The sequence below is a fragment of the Patella vulgata genome, chromosome 9 (assembly GCF_932274485.2).
Source record: "Patella vulgata chromosome 9, xgPatVulg1.2, whole genome shotgun sequence".
Lineage (NCBI taxonomy): Eukaryota > Metazoa > Mollusca > Gastropoda > Patellidae > Patella > Patella vulgata.
Genome location: NC_065887.2, coordinates 12,886,373 through 12,904,641, shown reverse-complemented (window position 1 = coordinate 12,904,641; position 18,269 = coordinate 12,886,373). Strand labels below are relative to the sequence as shown.

The 18,269-nt window shown below is 39.7% G+C and overlaps 2 protein-coding genes across 2 annotated transcripts; both read left to right on the top strand.

Moving 5' to 3' along the window:
- Window positions 1-1,176: 1,176 nt before the first annotated feature.
- On the top strand, window positions 1,177-1,713 carry LOC130014278 (spore coat protein SP96-like; the record flags this gene model as incomplete). Its single annotated transcript, XM_056103266.1, has 1 exon — window positions 1,177-1,713. A coding segment is annotated over one exon (537 nt), but the record flags the coding sequence as incomplete, so codon positions are not given.
- A 77-nt stretch (window positions 1,714-1,790) lies between these two features.
- LOC126832663 (serine-rich adhesin for platelets) lies at window positions 1,791-16,978 on the top strand. Its single transcript, XM_050563525.2, has 10 exons — window positions 1,791-3,898; window positions 4,407-4,463; window positions 8,162-8,277; window positions 9,768-9,826; window positions 10,281-10,456; window positions 11,482-11,644; window positions 12,374-12,559; window positions 13,782-13,881; window positions 15,971-16,045; window positions 16,835-16,978. The coding sequence occupies exons 1-10, from the start codon at window positions 1,915-1,917 to the stop codon at window positions 16,907-16,909; spliced, it is 2,991 nt and encodes a 996-aa protein (XP_050419482.2). The 5' UTR covers window positions 1,791-1,914; the 3' UTR covers window positions 16,910-16,978.
- The last annotated feature ends 1,291 nt before the right edge of the window (window positions 16,979-18,269 follow it).

Genomic DNA, 18,269 nt, shown 5'->3' with positions numbered 1-18,269 from the left:
GCATCAACTGTCTCTACATCAGTGGCATCTACAGAATCATCTACATTGTCTACAGTAGCAGACACCACCCCTACGATAGCTTCAACGGCTTCTACAAGTGCACAGGGGCCTACGGAAGTGACATCTACAGTAGCAGACACAATGACGAATGGTACAGCAGCGTCAACACCATTCTCGACGGATTCGGCCACTACAGCAGTCTCGACATTGTCTACAGCAGAACCAACATTGTCTACATCAGTGGCATCAACTGTCTCTACATCAGTGGTATCTACAGAATCATCTACATTGTCTACAGTAGCAGACACAACCCCTACGATAGCTTCAACGGCTTCTACAAGTGCACAGGGGTCTACGGAAGTGACATCTACAGCAGCAACGACGGCCTCTGCAACAACAATGACGAATGGTACAGCAGCGTCAACACCATTCTCGACGGATTCGGCCACTACAGCAGTCTCGACATTGTCTACTTCAGAACCAACATTGTCTACATCAGTGGCATCAACTGTCTCTACATCCGTGGCATCTACAGAATCATCTACATTGTCTACAGTAGCAGACACCACCCCTACGATAGCTTCAACGGCTTCTACAAGTGCACAGGGGTCTACGGAAGTGACATCTATAGCAGCAACGACGGCCTCTGCAACAACAATGACGAATGGTACAGCAGCGTCAACACCATTCTCGACGGATTCGGCCACTACAGCAGTCTCGACATTGTCTACTTCAGAACCAACATTGTCTACATCAGTGGCATCAACTGTCTCTACATCAGTGGCATCTACAGAATCATCTACATTGTCTACAGTAGCAAACACCACCCCTACGATAGCTTCAACGGCTTCTACAAGTGCACAGGGGTCTACAGAAGAGACATCTACAGCAGCAACGACGGCCTCTGCAACAACAATGACGAATGGTACAGCAGCGTCAACACCATTCTCGACGGATTCGGCCACTACAGCAGTCTCGACATTGTCTACTTCAGAACCAACATTGTCTACATCAGTGGCATCAACTGTCTCTACATCAGTGGCATCTACAGAATCATCTACATTGTCTACAGTAGCAGACACCACCCCTACGATAGCTTCAACGGCTTCTACAAGTGCACAGGGGTCTACGGAAGTGACATCTACAGTAGCAGACACCACCCCTACGATAACTTCAACGGCTTCTACAAGTGCACAGGGGTCTACAGAAGTAACATCTACAGCAGCAACGACGGCCTCTGCAACAACAATGACGAACGCTACAGCAGCGTCAACACCATTCTCGACGGATTCGGCCACTACAGCAGTCTCGACATTGTCTACATCAGAACCAACATTGTCTACATCAGTGGCATCAACTGTCTCTACATCAGTGGCATCTACAGAATCATCTACATTGTCTACAGTAGCAGACACCACCCCTACGATAGCTTCAACGGCTTCTACAAGTGCACAGGGGTCTACGGAAGTGACATCTACAGCAGCAACGATGGCCTCTGTAACAACAATGACGAACGCTACAGCAGCGTCAACACCATTCTCGACGGATTCGGCCAATACAGCAGTCTCGACATTGTCTACTTCAGAACCAACATTGTCTACATCAGTGGCATCAACTGTCTCTACATCAGTGGCATCTACAGAATCATCTACATTGTCTACAGTAGCAGACACCACCCCTACGATAGCTTCAACGGCTTCTACAAGTGCACAGGGGCCTACGGAAGTGACATCTACAGTAGCAGACACCACCCCTACGATAGCTTCAACGGCTTCTACAAGTGCACAGGGGTCTACAGAAGTGACATCTACAGTAGCAGACACCACCCCTACGATAACTTCAACGGCTTCTACAAGTGCACAGGAGTCTACGGAAGTGACATCTACAGCAGCAGCGACGGCCTCTGCAACAACAATGACGAATGGTACAGCAGCGTCAACACCATTCTCGACGGATTCGGCCACTACAGCAGTCTCGACATTGTCTACAGCAGAACCAACATTGTCTACATCAGTGGCATCAACTGTCTCTACATCAGTGGTATCTACAGAATCATCTACATTGTCTACAGTAGCAGACACCACCCCTACGATAGCTTCAACGGCTTCTACAAGTGCACAGGGGTCTACGGAAGTGACATCTACAGCAGCAACGACGGCCTCTGTAACAACAATGACGAACGCTACCGCAGCGTCAACACCATTCTCGACAGATTCGGCCAATACAGCAGTCTCGACACTGTCTACTTCAGAACCAACATTGTCTACATCAGTGGCATCAACTGTCTCTACATCAGTGGCATCTACAGAATCATCTACATTGTCTACAGTAGCAGACACCACCCTTACGATAGCTTTAACGGCTTCTACAAGTGCACAGGGGCCTACGGAAGTGACATCTACAGTAGCAGACACCACCCCTACGATAGCTTCAACGGCTTCTACAAGTGCACAGGGGTCTACAGAAGTGACATCTACAGTAGCAGACACCACCCCTACGATAACTTCAACGGCTTCTACAAGTGCACAGGAGTCTACGGAAGTGACATCTACAGCAGCAACGACGGCCTCTGCAACAACAATGACGAACGCTACAGCAGCGTCAACACCATTCTCGACGGATTCGGCCACTACAGCAGTCTCGACATTGTCTACAGCAGAACCAACATTGTCTACATCAGTGGCATCAACTGTCTCTACATCAGTGGTATCTACAGAATCATCTACATTGTCTACAGTAGCAGACACCACCCCTACGATAGCTTCAACGGCTTCTACAAGTGCACAGGGGTCTACGGAAGTGACATCTACAGCAGCAACGACGGCCTCTGCAACAACAATGACGAATGGTACAGCAGCGTCAACACCATTCTCGACGGATTCGGCCACTACAGCAGTCTCGACATTGTCTACTTCAGAACCAACATTGTCTACATCAGTGGCATCAACTGTCTCTACATCAGTGGCATCTACAGAATCATCTACATTGTCTACAGTAGCAGACACCACCCCTACGATAGCTTCAACGGCTTCTACAAGTGCACAGGGGTCTACAGAAGTGACATCTACAGCAGCAACGACGGCCTCTGCAACAACAATTACGAACGCTACAGCAGCGTCAACACCATTCTCGACGGATTCGGCCACTACAGCAGTCTCGACATTGTCTACAGCAGAACCAACATTGTCTACATCAGTGGCATCAACTGTCTCTACATCAGTGGCATCTACAGAATCATCTACATTGTCTACAGTAGCAGACACCACCCCCACGATAGCTTCAACGGCTTCTACAAGTGCACAGGGGCCTACGGAAGTGACATCTACAGCAGCAACGACGGCCTCTGTAACAACAATGACGAACGCTACAGCAGCGTCAACACCATTCTCGACGGATTCGGCCAATACAGCAGTCTCGACATTGTCTACTTCAGAACCAGCATTGTCTACATCAGTGGCATCAACTGACTCTACATCAGTGGCATCTACAGAATCATCTTCATTGTCTACAGTAGCAGACACCACCCCTACGATAGCTTCAACGGCTTCTACAAGTGCACAGGGGTCTACGGAAGTGGCATCTACAGCAGCAACGACGAACTCTACAGCAGCGCCAACAACATTCTCTACGGATTCGGCCACTACAGCAGTACCGACATTGTCTACATTAGTGGCATCTACAGAAGCCTCCACAGCCTTAACGACGACCTCGGGGCCTACGGAAGTGACATCTACAGTAGCAGACACCACCCCTACGATAACTTCAACGGCTTCTACAAGTGCACAAGGGTCTACGGAAGTAACATCTACAGCAGCGACGACGGCCTCTACAACAACAATGACGACCTCTACAGCAGCACCACCAACAGTTGCACCGGCTATTTCTACGACAATATCAGGTAAACATTCCGTCCGTCCACAACATTTTTTGTGCAAGATACTTGTCACATTTTTAGAAAAGGATAAATGCTTTTTATTAATCGAGCTGTTAAGTTTATTGAAAAGAACCTGTTGATTTGGTGTTAATTTAGTGTGATTCTGGCAAATCTATATCCTAGTCATGTGCACCAGAATGAAGTTTTCTAAGAAATATATACTTTCAATTTTTTTGTACGATGGTCGCCAGGTCCCCACATTCCAGTCAGTTTTTGATGCCTAGATATATGTATGTACCAACGCTATAAATACACAATTGAATAATGGAGTGACTTAATTGAGTAATCCCGAAAAGCAAATCCATTGATTAACAAATTCCAAACAAGGTTTTCGCGGTGTTTCTACATATATGTTGATGTTTAATTTGCAGCCTATAGTCTACGAATACCTTGTGAAATATGGGACGGCTACTATTAAGGCTGCGATTTTAAATATTAAAACAAAAACCCTAATTATTTGTTGTTCTTTCAGGGTCATCTCTTACACCTGAAGCAAATACAATTTATCCAACTCGTAAACCAAACATAGGTTTTTTGTAATCTTTTCTTATCTTTTCATTTTTGACATTTGTATTTATATTAACACAGCTTTATATCTATTAAGCCTCAAATGAGTTTACAAATTAAATTCACTTGATTAATTCGATTTTCACACTAGCGCAAACTCCGTAGACTGTTGAAACTAGGTCAGATAAATAACAATGGAAACAACAAGACTGTTAAATGACAAAGGCACGTGGAGCCTCGGTGGCTATGTGGATAAGACACTCGCTCACTAGTCTGAAGTTCGCGAGTTCGCTCCCAGTGGCAAGGACAGCTCTGTAGTCGTTCGGATGGGACGAAAAACTGAGATCCCGTTTACATACTGACGTGTACGTAAACGATCCCTTGGCTGTTGGAATTCGATATAAGAGTAGAGCTTATCGCCGCTGTCCGGGAAAAATGTCCTTTATAGCACACTGCATGGTGTATGCCCGTCTCCATAAGTCAAGTCGAAGCAGAACAGTAGGACGTTACATTTCATTTCACAAACGCATGATTTTAGACGCACCGGCGATGTGACTGGAAATTATTAGAGGACACTCTATACATAGATACATAGACAGTCTTATAGATAGATGGTGGGGTCACTTGTTTTGTGGATTTCAACAAGGCTTTTGATTTGGGTGGCAAATCAACAACAATGTGGAAAATACATTTAGGCATTATGGCATACCTACCCACCTAAGATTATTCACTTAATCCAGAAACTGCACTTTAAAACAACATGAATAATATGCTACCCGAGTCACAACATAGATCTATTCCAGTTTGCTACAGTAGACAGTGCCTCCTACTACCATCCCAGGTAATTAATTGCATGTGTTAAAACACATGGTCATATGGCATAAGAAAAACTTGGGCGATTCTACCAAAGAACATTTATATATAGGTGCTGATGGATTGGGCATACCTCATGCCGTTAACATTCACACTTTACACGTCAAGTCCACGGAGCAATATAAAGTGAAATCCTCCAGTGTGATGAACTGGAGAACAAACCACTACTAACCACCTTTGGGGTGGGGGCAAAGAAAGTGGCTTAATTTGTACAGTAATCGATGAAAATCTGATGTCATTGCATTAAGTATTCCATGGATGGAACAAACAAACCAAGCGGGCGCTCGTTTCAAACCGGAAATGATTTTAATGAAACTACTAGGTTTGTCGGTTGACATCTGATTCTACACAGGGATATAACCATTTAATACATATTTTCACGAGGGTTTACTTCGAGAAGCTGTTGATCGGTTAATATGGATAAACAAAACAACGAATTATACTCATCGTTGTATATTCGTTGATGTCATGGAGGGTTATAGCCCAGAAAATGGGAAAGAAATAATATTGTAACGTTGTTTTATTTTCCAAAATATATTGGTCTTATATACATAATGCACACATCTATGGCAAGGTTTGGGGGCATTTGTGTGGAACTTTTCACCACAAGAGTTCCACAAGATATTGGGTTTCTGAAAATAAATACATTCCCCAAGACTTTCGACTTAAAATAATATTCATAGAGTGTTTTGGGTCTGTGGTGTTTTTCACCACAAGAGTTCCACAAGATATTGGACTTCTAAAAAATATCGATTTTTTCAAAAATTTCTTCTCATACCTCCCTTTGTGCCTGTATGGTACCACATTCCACAAACGTTTCGACATAGTGTTTTGGGTCTGTGATGTTTTTCACCACAAGAGTTCCACAAGATAATGGACTTAGAAAAAATATCAATGATCTGATTATTCTAAGTCGAAAATTTTGTGGAATGTGGTACCACACAGGCACATAGGGAGGTATGAGAAGATATTTTTGAAAACACTGATTTTTTTTCTAAGTCCAATATCTTGTGGAACTCTTGTGGTGAAAAACACCACAGACCCAAAACACTCTATCAAAAATATTCTAAGTAGAAAATCTTGTGGAATGTGGTACCACACAGGCACATAGGGAGGTATGAGAAGATATTTTTGAAAAAATTGATATTTTTTCTAAGTCCAATATCTTGTGGAACTCTTGTGGTGAAAAACACCACAGACCCAAAAGACTCTATCAAAATTATTCTAAGTCGAAAATCTTGTGGAATGTGGTACCACACAGGCACATAGGGAGGTATGAAAGGAAATTTTGAAAAAATTGATATTTTTTCTAAGTCCATTATCTTGTGGAACTCTTGTGGTGAAAAACATCACAGACCCAAAACACTATGTCGAAACGTTTGTGGAATGTGGTACCATACAGGCACAAAGGGAGGTATGAGAAGAAATTTTTGAAAAAATCGATATTTTTTAGAAGTCCAATATCTTGTGGAACTCTTGTGGTGAAAAACACCACAGACCCAAAACACTCTATGAAAATTATTTTAAGTCGAAAGTCTTGGGGAATGTATTTATTTTCAGAAACCCAGTATCTTGTGGAACTCTTGTGGTGAAAAGTTCCACACAAATGCCCCCAAACCTTGCCATAGATGTGTGCATTATGTATATAAGACCAATATATTTTGGAAAATAAAACAACGTTACAATATTATTTCTTTCCCATTTTCTGGGCTATAACCCTCCATGACATCAACGAATATACAACGATGAGTATAATTCGTTGTTTTGTTAATCCATATTAACCGATCAACAGCTTCTCGAAGTAAACCCTCGTGAAAATATGTATTAAATGGTTATATCCCTGTGTAGAATCAGATGTCAACCGACAAACCTAGTAGTTTCATTAAAATCATCTCCGGTTTGAAACGAGCGCCCGCTTGGTTTGTTTGTTCCATCCATGGAATACTTAATGCAATGACATCAGATTTTCATCGATTACTGTACAAATTAAGCCACTTTCTTTGCCCCCACCCCAAAGGTGGTTAGTCGTGGTTTGTTCTCCAGTTCATCACACTGGAGGATTTCTCTTTATATTGCTCCGTGGACTTGACGTGTAAAGTGTGAATGTCAACGGCATGAGGTATGCCCAATCCATCAGCACCTATATATATGTTCTTTGGTGGAATTGCAAAAGATTTTCTTATGCCATATGACCATGTGTTTTAACACATGCAATTAATTACCTTGGATGGTAGTAGGAAACACTGTCTACTGTAGCAAACTGGAATAGATCTATGTTGTGACTCGGGTAGCATATTATTCATGTTGTTTTAAAGTGCAGTTTCTGGATTAAGTGGATAATCTTAGGTGGGTAGGTATGCCATAATGTGGAATGTGGTACCACACAGGCACATAGGGAGGTATGAGAAAAAATGTTTGAAAAAATTGATATTTTTTATAAGTCCAATATCTTGTGGAACTCTTGTGGTGAAAAACACCACAGACCCAAATCTTGTGGAATGTGGTACCACACAGGCATATAGGGAGCTCTGAGAAGAAATTTTTGGGAAAAAAAATGATTTTTTTTTCTAAGTTCAATATCTTGTGGAACTCTTGTGGTGCAAAACACCACAGATTAATATATTTTGTAGAATATATTTTCCCCACATCTTACAAGATGATAGGATAAACTATTATTGTTCCAGCGAAATAAAAAGAAAATGTTTCATAAATATTTCATTGTCCACTTTTCCAAACGCCCCCAAACCTTGCCATGTCTAAATGCACATTCAAAAACAATAGCTTGCAATCTCGACAAAAGAACGTACACCAATGAACAAATGATAATATCTTAATTTTACTTTTTAGATGTAAATAATTACGGATTTAAATTGTCTGTAAGATCCAACGAACCATTTAATGACAATCTTACCGACAAAACAACTGATATATACAAATCATACGAAGCAAACTATACTGAAGGTGTAAGTGTTCACTTTCAATTTTATATACTAACATTTTCATGATATATATCGTCGACACCTGTGTCTGTTGATAAGTTCTTCATCCATAAAAAGGAAGGTTCTATTTCTCTGAATGATGACGCTGGTTCAGTTTAAACAAGATGACTGAACACCCCGCGACCTTGTACTTGTTTGGAAGGGAGAGGGTTAAACAACTTATTTATGTTATTGGTAATCAACATTGAATATATATGATTTCGCAATTAGTGTCACTTGTCCTGATATTGTGGCGCTGTTTAATAGATATTGCCATTTATTTCTGAAAACCAAGACAGGTCAATTACCTTTGGCCCTATACTATCCCCAGGTTTTAAAAATTAGAGATCAATACTTACCAAATAGAGCTATTGTTCAAGTGGAAAGAAATGGCGTCCAATTTTAAATAAAAAATCTGTTTATGCAGCTTCCATATATACATGACTTTAATGTAATGTATATCTGTTTGGGCCATTTAATGAAGGTATAGTGCAATTGCAAATACCAAAATAACTTATAAAAGGCATTTATCCTATAAATTATGCAAAGAACCATTACGATTGTACTCCAGACATTTACGTTGCCATGTAAATGATTTAGTAGAATCCTCAAATTTATTCATGTTTTCTCCCCTCTGCAACACTGAATAAATGTACATGCAGATTACAAGCAAGGTTTTTACAAATTAATGATGAATAATAAAATACTAGGTTGGTGAATGTAAAAAGGTTATAAGGGTATTTTAAACACTTCTGATATATTCTCTAGAATAATAATTCTGTACCAAAAACTAAGTCAGATGTGTTGTGGTATAAACTAAAAAATCATTCAACAGAGAAATTTATCAAGTCTGAGAAATGTCTAATTAGCAGGTTGATGTTTATACAAAGTTTCTTGAAAATATCTTGAAAGGTTTATGAGATACATGTATGTCCTGGAATAAAAATTTGTGTACACATAAGTTAAATTTGTTTCATCGGAAACACAAAAACCTATTAAATTCGAGAAATTCCAAATTAGCAAAAGGCACACCTACCCTTTCGAAATTTTGAATTCATTAGTGGATAATTGCGAACGTTTATTACTGAATTTTAATTTTTAAATTTTAGACCGCAAAATGGTAAGGTTCTTCATAGAATTATTTGTGAGTAAAACCCTGTAATTATATTCCATAATTGGTGAGATTCTTCATTGGGACATACAGGAAATCCGAAAAATAACATTTACTATACATTGATTTTCTAGCATCTATCTGACGCTACAGGAAATCCGAAAAATAACATTTACTATACATTGATTTTCTAGCATCTATCTGACGCAAACAGAATGGTTTGCCAAGATGCAAGATTCGAACTTTGTTTATACCATGGTTCGGGTATATGTATACTGACATATCTAACAGAACAAGGAAAAACTTTTTGTCAAAATTGCTGTATGTCCATCCTCTTTTTATTGGCTTATTAATGTAATTACAGCTTACGGAGGCGTTTAAAGGAACAGATGGATTCAAAGAAATCGAAGTACTGGGATTTAAGTAAGTATTGCTGTCTACAAAAATAAAACCATGTGCCAAATAACCACTACACATTTTGTAGCTCTTCGAAAAAAGTCTTTTGCTCCGCCAATTCATGTACGATCGACATGGACATTGTAGAGAGAGAGAAATGGGGTTTAACGTCCACTCGACACAAACTAGGTCATTTCAGGACTAACCTATGGTTCCATTTTATTTCCATAATTCGCTTGGGCGTAGGGGTCTGTATAAAGCTGTATTTTCATTACACAGAAGAAAGTATTATATGTGATTATAATGCTGTATATTTATTATATGTAATTATAAAGTTGTATTTTTATTACAGAGAAGGAAATGTTTTATGTGATTATAATGCCGTATTTTTATTACACAGAGGATAGTAATATGTAATTATAAAGTGTTATATGTGATTATAAAGTGCTTTATGTGATTATAAAGCTTATCTTTATTACAGAAATGGAAGTATAATATGTGATTATAATGCTGTATTTGATTTACTTGAAACCAGTGAAAACACAACAAAACAAATCAACACAACTGTTGTAGAGAGGATTAATAATATTATTACCCTACCAGCACCTGTTGATAAGAACTACACAAAACGACAAATAGACAACTTTACAAATTCTGGTAAGTTAATGGGGACATATATAAACAACTCCGAGAACTAGCTGGCCGGTCACCCTGGCTTGCTGCTGTGGTTTCGATCCCTGGTATGAATGTTTGGGATATGGGTACCTTCTCAACCTAATAGAGTTACTATAAGTACTCCGGTTTCCTCCCCCAGGAAATATTTATGCGGATGCACTAAAATAAATTTTCTTGTCTGTGATATCACCCTCGATGGAAGCGGACGTTACGCCCTACGAAAGAATTAAATAAATGTACAAATAACATATTTATTTTACACCCGAATAACTTTTGGTTTAAAAATTTGATGTTTGACAGCACTAGTGAAATCCGGTGACGTTTGAACGACGTTGTTGATCTTTGTTCTGTAATCTTGTATGAGTGTGAAGGACGGGCCATAGTATTTACATGATTTATTTTCAAACGGAGACGGAAAATGTCATATGTTAAAGAAGACCAAAAGTTGTAATATAAGACTGTAAGAGGATATCTAACAATTCGATAAAGTTTTTAAATGTCATTAGACAAGAGAACACGAGAAAAATAGAAATAGTCCGTACATTCCCTTCTTTTTATTCATTCTATACTTAATAAAAAAAATGGTAATGCACTGACTTTTTCTATTTTACTTTCGTGTTCTCTTATCTAGTGACAGTCCATTCTTTTAATGAATTGTCAGATATCCCCTCACAGTCTCACACAACAACTGTTGGTCTTTGAAGGAATTATTAGTGAGCAGAAATTCGCCCATGTATCTGTTATCACTCGTCAATTCAGACAGTTATGCAGACGGATAACTCGTGTTTTTCTTTCAGGTTCGTCACTTCCGATTGTTGAAACCTTTATTACGCATCTATCGTAGCAATGATCTATGTGTTAAAATTATATTTGGAATGTGTTTAACCAGTTCTATCACATATTATGACTGACACCTCTAAATACAGAATATGGTTGGGCTGGGGTGGGGAGGACACAAGGCAGACCTAAGGCGTACGACTGCGTGCACATTTTTATTTAATCAACAGGTGAAGCAGCTAGATTTACCGATCCTTGTATAGATGCATGTCCTACTGGTAGCACGTGTAGTAGAACGTCTAACAATGGTTTAATCTGTAGAGATTCGTGTGATGGTTTTAACTGCGGTAAATACGGTACATGTGTTTTACATTTAGGACAACCCAAGTGTAGGTAAGTTAAACATGCATTATCCAAGAGCTAAATCTGTCTATTGCAGGTCTTTCTTTACGCTTTAAATGTTGTCTAAATTATTAATTAAACACTAAATAACTTATCAAGACCATAATCAATTCACGATACCATCGTTAGCCGCCTGTTACATTTTGTGGATTTGAATACGTTTTGTGATGGATGACTAGACGTAAAAATGGATAACCGAGACTTTATTATCGTGCCAACGGTATTAATGACGATCGAGGCGAGACTAAAATTGAATGGCTAATATCTCGGTTCAGAGTGAAGCAATTTGACTGACAAGTTCAGCATATTCTGTTTTCATTATCTATTTTTATCTATTATAGCGAGAACTGTCAGCTCTGTATCTAATCTTAACTAATGCGTCCGTTAACTTAATTTTGTATATAATATATGATATATAAACCTTAAATTATTATTATTTTACTTGTTCGGATTGCTTTGACTTGCAATTCTGTCTGAAACCATCTTCACTGACGAAATTGCAAATAAGCCCCACGGAATTGAATTGTATTAAGCCTGTCTAACACGAGTGCGTCATTATTCTGCCCTTATGACACCTAGCGTGGGTTTATTTTGTGTAGGCGTATAATCATGGGGTATTAGTCCTGCCATTTAAACTTTGTAGGAATTCTAAAGAACAGTGATTTTATTCCCCCGGGTTTGTTCGTTCTAAGCCTATAAACCCATATGTTACCTTTCTAGATGTGATGAGACGTCTGATGTGATATACAGTGGAGAGAAATGTGATGAAGAAATAGAGAAACTATTATTATCAACAAATTATATCATTATTATAAGTTGTAGTATATTTGGTGTTATTATCATCATCACTATTATCATAGTTATTGTGATTAAAAGGAGAGCACGTCTACAGACAAAATATTATGAGTACGTATTTATTTGGAATGTCTTACCAACTTGATTCTAAAAACATGCCACGATGTCAAAGTAATTTTCGTAACAGGAATTAGAAAAGCTCACTATATTAACACGGACAAGGACAGTACACTATGGGGATGCTCGATTGTCACTCCGGAACGTCCCGAATTGACAGAATCGCAATCAAGTGATACGGAATTAAGTCCTGTCACAGTTCTGCCAGTTCCAACAGCTGAGGTGGTGTGAGTAGAATCATGACGTATTTTAGATAGCAAATATGTTTCAGCTGCCATGATTGGTTGATATATTTTTTATGCAGCCGGCACATGCGTTGTACTCCGAAATTCTCCTTTTCACTCGATTGACACTGTTTTGGGGATTGAGAGAATTCAATTCTGGAACGTTCAATCGAGCATCCCCCATATTAACATGAACTAGAACAGTGCACTATATTAACACGGACTAGTACAGTACACTATATAACATGGACTAGAACAGCGCATTTGTTAAGAACAGTGCACCTTGTTAACATCACATCACACTTTGTTAAGGAGAAGTCCTAGATTTCCCTGGAGATAAATGTGGATTTATCGATCAAAAACAAACAACGGGCGATTTTTCCTGTTTGAAAATTTCAAGTCAAATTGTTAGGCCCTTCGAAAATGATCGCTAAATTTTCTTAATGGGGAGACGTTACTCAATAAACCAGTAGTGTTGGGTAGATCATCATACTGTGTTAGACATACGTTATGCAAGAGCTAAATCTGCCTATTGCAGGTCTTTCTTTAAGCCTGAAATGTTTTCTAAATTATTAATTAGAAATTAATTAACTGATCCAGGCCATAATCAACTCTCGATGGCATGTGATATCTGCGATATGCAATAGATTAGAACAGTTCAGCCATATTTTAATGTAATTTAAAAATAAAAGGCGGTAGTTGCAATTATTGCACACTTTTTGTCAAACCTTCAAAGGCTAATATCTTCGCTCTCAATAGAGTAATTGGAATGAAACTTTCAAATTATTCATTTTAAGTTATCTATTTTCGAATTATTATAGCACGAATGTCTAGATCTTTATCTTAATCTTACATAATGTATATTTAACAACGCAAGAGAAAGTTAAATACAGAATAGAACAGCCCACTCTGTTAATGACGGAACAGGACAGTACACTTTAATAAGGATGTAATAAGTCTTAATCCTGTATTCTTCTATTGAATCATTACAGTTTTGAGAGCATTTCATCGTACAACCCGGCACTGGGCGAAGAAAACATTAACGAATCAACTACTGATGGACGTATGAGATCTGATACAGATGCACATAAGGTAAAAACCATGACAAGAAATTGGCCTATTAATTTATTCGGTCAAATAATAATCTTTGAAGCGACCACTATTTACATGTAAATACTGTTCCGATGGGCGGGGGATCACGTGGCTAAGTGGGTAAGACGCTAGCTCGCTAGCCTGGAGGTCGAGTGTTCGATCCCTGCATTGGCCGAGAAAGTTCATCCAGATTTTCCGGCGTGGTTCTCCCTTGTCAGTGATGCAGGACGGAGGGGCTGACAAGGAAAGCTGTCTAGTCGTTCGGATGGGACGAAAAACCGAGGTCCCGTGTACACATTGGCGTGCACGTAAAAGATCCCTTGGCAGTTGGAATTCGATATAAGAGTAGGCCGTAGTGCCGCTGTCCGGGCAAAATTTCCCTCATAGCACACTGTATTGCGTATGCCCGTCTTCATTAGCCCAGGTTAGGAGCAGAACAGTAGGACGTTAAACTCCATTTCATTTCATTTCATTTCATTTTGTTCCGATGGGGGTACGGGCTCGGTGTTAGGGGGCAAAACCTGAAATGCCTGAAAATATTTTGGGTTACAGACGGTGATGCCGGCGAAGGAGTGGGGCTTACCGTGCACACCAAGAAAATTTGACGGCGAAACGTGATGGTGGGAACCCTAGCGTTAAGACATCTTCTCTCTTCTATTTCTATCGTAACACCTCACTGGTTTGCACGAATGAAATGAATAGTCATTTTATGCTCATTATGCCGTCACATGTGTAAAACTGAAATAGATGTTTGAGTAACTTTCTTGTTGAATAAGTATGCCAATAATAATATATAATATAAAGAAGACGCTGTTTCAAATTGTATACGTTTGTATAAGATCAACGATAAATATATGGTGGGTGTAATTCATTATTTATACATACGGACTCACTGAAAGTTTGGACAGACGACGGTGCCATATGTCTGCGAGAGGCGAAGGAGTGGAGCGTAGCGTGTAGCCCCCCCCCCCACACACACACACACACCCACACACACACACGTGCACACAACCTGCAAAGTAAATTTGGAACATTTGATGGTCGGAAACGCGTTTTCCCGCTATTCCAGCCCGTGAATACAGCAATTACTTCAATGTGATGTGACTGACTCGAATTCCAATCAACCGTTTACAGTGCACGGAGATGGGACCGTCGGGGGAAATTTTTGAAAATTTAACTGCTGCAACCGTAATCCCACTCTTTGCCCACCTGAATCCCAAATCCCAAGCAACCCCAAATTTGGAAAATTTAACCGCTGCAAATGAGTTTTTCTGCTATTCTAGCCCGTGAATTTAGCAACTTCAAACCATCCAATCAGACTGTTGCAGCTGCATTCACAAATAATAATCGATAACCAAAAAATGTCGCACAAAGTGGCTCCAGATGAAATATTTTAATCCATAGTCAATTCAATACAAATTCGTTGTATTCAATTACAAGAAAAGTAAAAATTAGTGTTTTATTAGATTTTTGGCACTTTTTTTGCCAACTAGATGAAGTAATAATTTTTGTTTTCAATTTACCCGTCTACCCGAATAGTCAGATTGCCCGAACGTTAGGGGGCAGCTGCCTCCTGACTCGTACGCCTATGACAATATCTTTGTCAGCCTTGTAGGTGCCATTTCGTACAAGTTGAAAGACCTGTTCACTAACCATACCGGGCCTCGGTGATTTGTCACATTCGAACGCCTGAACAGGTCAGCTCCGTCGGCGTGAATCCTGTTTCCTAACCGCGCTGCCATTACATAGTGTTCACTTCATTTGTACACGGAATCTAGGCTTTTTGTCCAATTCGAACAATTATGCGGAAAGTTTGAAACAAAAATCGAGTCTGTGCGAATTTAGAGCGGAAAGAAGTGAACTTTCAACCTTCGCGAAATCACGCATTTTGTCACACCTTCGCCTTCGTTATTAGAAAATATTTGTTTCTAGCCACCACAAATTCTATGCCTCAAGGAGAAATCAGATTTATTACCGTAATATGGAATCGAAAGAATTGTATCCAATAATTGAAAAGCACCATTATTGTTAATCATTTGTATGATGAAATCTCGTTTATTTGAATTTTGAATTTTAATTTTTATTTCAGAATTATATAAATCAACTTAGTGATATTAGTCCATCTGGTCGCTCGTTTTATGAACACATCGACACGGAAACCACGGTAAAGTAACCATTTATGTGACATTAGAGATATATTTGTGTCTGATCGTCTTATTTTCGGATTATAAATTGAAAATTCTATACACCACATTTCAGGGAGAAAATGAAATTGGGTTTAACGTCCTACTTTTCTCCCCCGACTGGGTTAATGAAGACGGGCATACACCATACAGTGTGGTATAAGAAAATGTGTCCCGGACAGCGACACTACAACCTTCTTTTATTTCAAACTCTACCTGTCAAGGTTTCTTTTATGTACCGTCCATCCGAGCGACTATACGTCGTCCCTATCCTGAATCATAGGCGAGGGCGGGCCGAAAAATCCCGAACAACTTTCTAGGCCAATACCAGGCCCCAACACGGAACCTAGTGGTTAGCGAGGTAACGTCTTACTCACCGAGCCACCACGACCCCGGGACATGCAGGAAGTTGGTATAGATGATAGTTAAGGGGCAGTGAGGTAGAATCAGGTAGGCAAGTCAGGAAGGTGTTGTATGCTAGGGAGGTGTTGTGGGGTGAGACTGGAGGGTGGGTTATGACGGGGGGTGGGGGTAAGTTAAAGACAGTCGATTTGGTGTAGGGGCGGAGAGATATGACAGCGAGTTGGGGGGGGGGACTTAGTCTCGTTTTTCCAGTACAGTTGCTTTGATAATTAACAATCAAGGCTACATCTCCCAACACCTAAAACGTCGGTCAGAATAAAGTAATTTGAATGAAATTATATATTTTGAACTATAATAGCAAAAACGGCCATTTACATATCTAAATCTTCATTTTTTTTATCTTTAAGTTTGTGATTCGGCGCCCGAAGATAAAAGTTTATGGCCAAGATAACTTGACAAGTTATATAAAAACGGAGATTTGAAATCAGATTGTCTTTATAAATAATGTTTGGGAAAGTCAGGGGTGCTTGGCAGTGTGGAGGTCGGGTTTGTTTTTTTTTGGGGGGGGGGGGGTAGTTTTATATTTCATAATGTATGTTTATATCATTTGGGCTTGTGGGGGAATGGTAAAATATAGGCAAGTTTAGTTTATGGAGGGAGGATGAGTTGTGTGCCGGGGGGGGGGGGGGTAGTTTTATATTTCATAATATATGTTTATATCATTTTGGGTTGGGTGGGGGTTGTGGGGTATGGTAAAATATAGGCAAGTTTAGTTTATGGAGGGAAGATGATGCGGGGGAAAGTCAGTGGTGCTTGGAAGTGTGGAGGTGTGTGTGTGTGTGGGGGGGGGGGTAGTTTTATATTTCATAATATATGTTTATATCATTTTGGGTTGGGTGGGGGTTGTGGGGGATGGTAAAATATAGGCAAGTTTAGTTTATGGAGGGAAGATGATGCGGGGGAAAGTCAGTGGTGCTTGGAAGTGTGGAGGTGTGTGTGTGGGGGGGGGGTAGTTTTATATTTCATAATATATGTTTCTATCATTTTGGGGTGGGTTGTGGTTGTGGGTGATGGTAAAATTTTGGGGAGGGTGAGGGAATACAGGTTATTTTGCATAGTATCATTAATTATCTTGTATTAAACATAATGACTATTACGAATATATTATAAATCTATATATGGAATGACTACGTTATCATTATGCTGTACATACGCTCATGTATAAGAGCAGGAATACCTAGATATACAAATAAAATTTATCAGTTATAATAAAATTATACAACACTCTTTCTTGAGTTACTTCCCTTATTTCTAGTTTGGGTTCTTTTCATTTTGGGTGAACGCTTATGTATGGTGGCTGATTGGTATCATGTCGTAATGTCGTGATGTCGCCTTTCATAACGCGACAACCCGACAACCCGACATCACGATATTTCTACCCGACAACACGACAACCCGACAACCCGACATCACGACATTTCTACCCGACATCACGACATTTTTACCCGACATTACGACACTAAAAATGTCGTGATGTCGGGTAAAAATGTCGTGATGTCGGGTAAAAATGTCGTGATGTCGGGTAAAAATGTCGTGGTGTCGGGTTGTCGGGTTGTCGTGATGCCGGGTTGTCGGGTTGTCGGGTTGTCGAGTTGTCGACTTCCATGATCAATGTTATAAGCGGCCACGATGATATTCATAACAAAAAACTGGCAATTAAGAAAATGGTTGATCAAGTGGAAGTAGATTCACACTCACCATAGTACCAAATATTTTCATGAAAAAAAAATAGAAATCTGAAAAGAGCTCAGAATTGTGAGATCTTGTGAGATCGGTCATTAG

Bases quoted from the DNA above. Each gene is read 5' to 3' on its own strand.
- LOC126832663 (XM_050563525.2), top strand. From the start codon at position 1,915: ATGACGAATGGTACAGCAGCGTCAACACCATTCTCGACGGATTCGGCC. The intron at 3,899-4,406 runs GTAAACATTCCG...TTGTTCTTTCAG, and splicing joins TATTTCTACGACAATATCAG to GGTCATCTCTTACACCTGAA. The intron at 10,457-11,481 runs GTAAGTTAATGG...TTTAATCAACAG, and splicing joins AGACAACTTTACAAATTCTG to GTGAAGCAGCTAGATTTACC.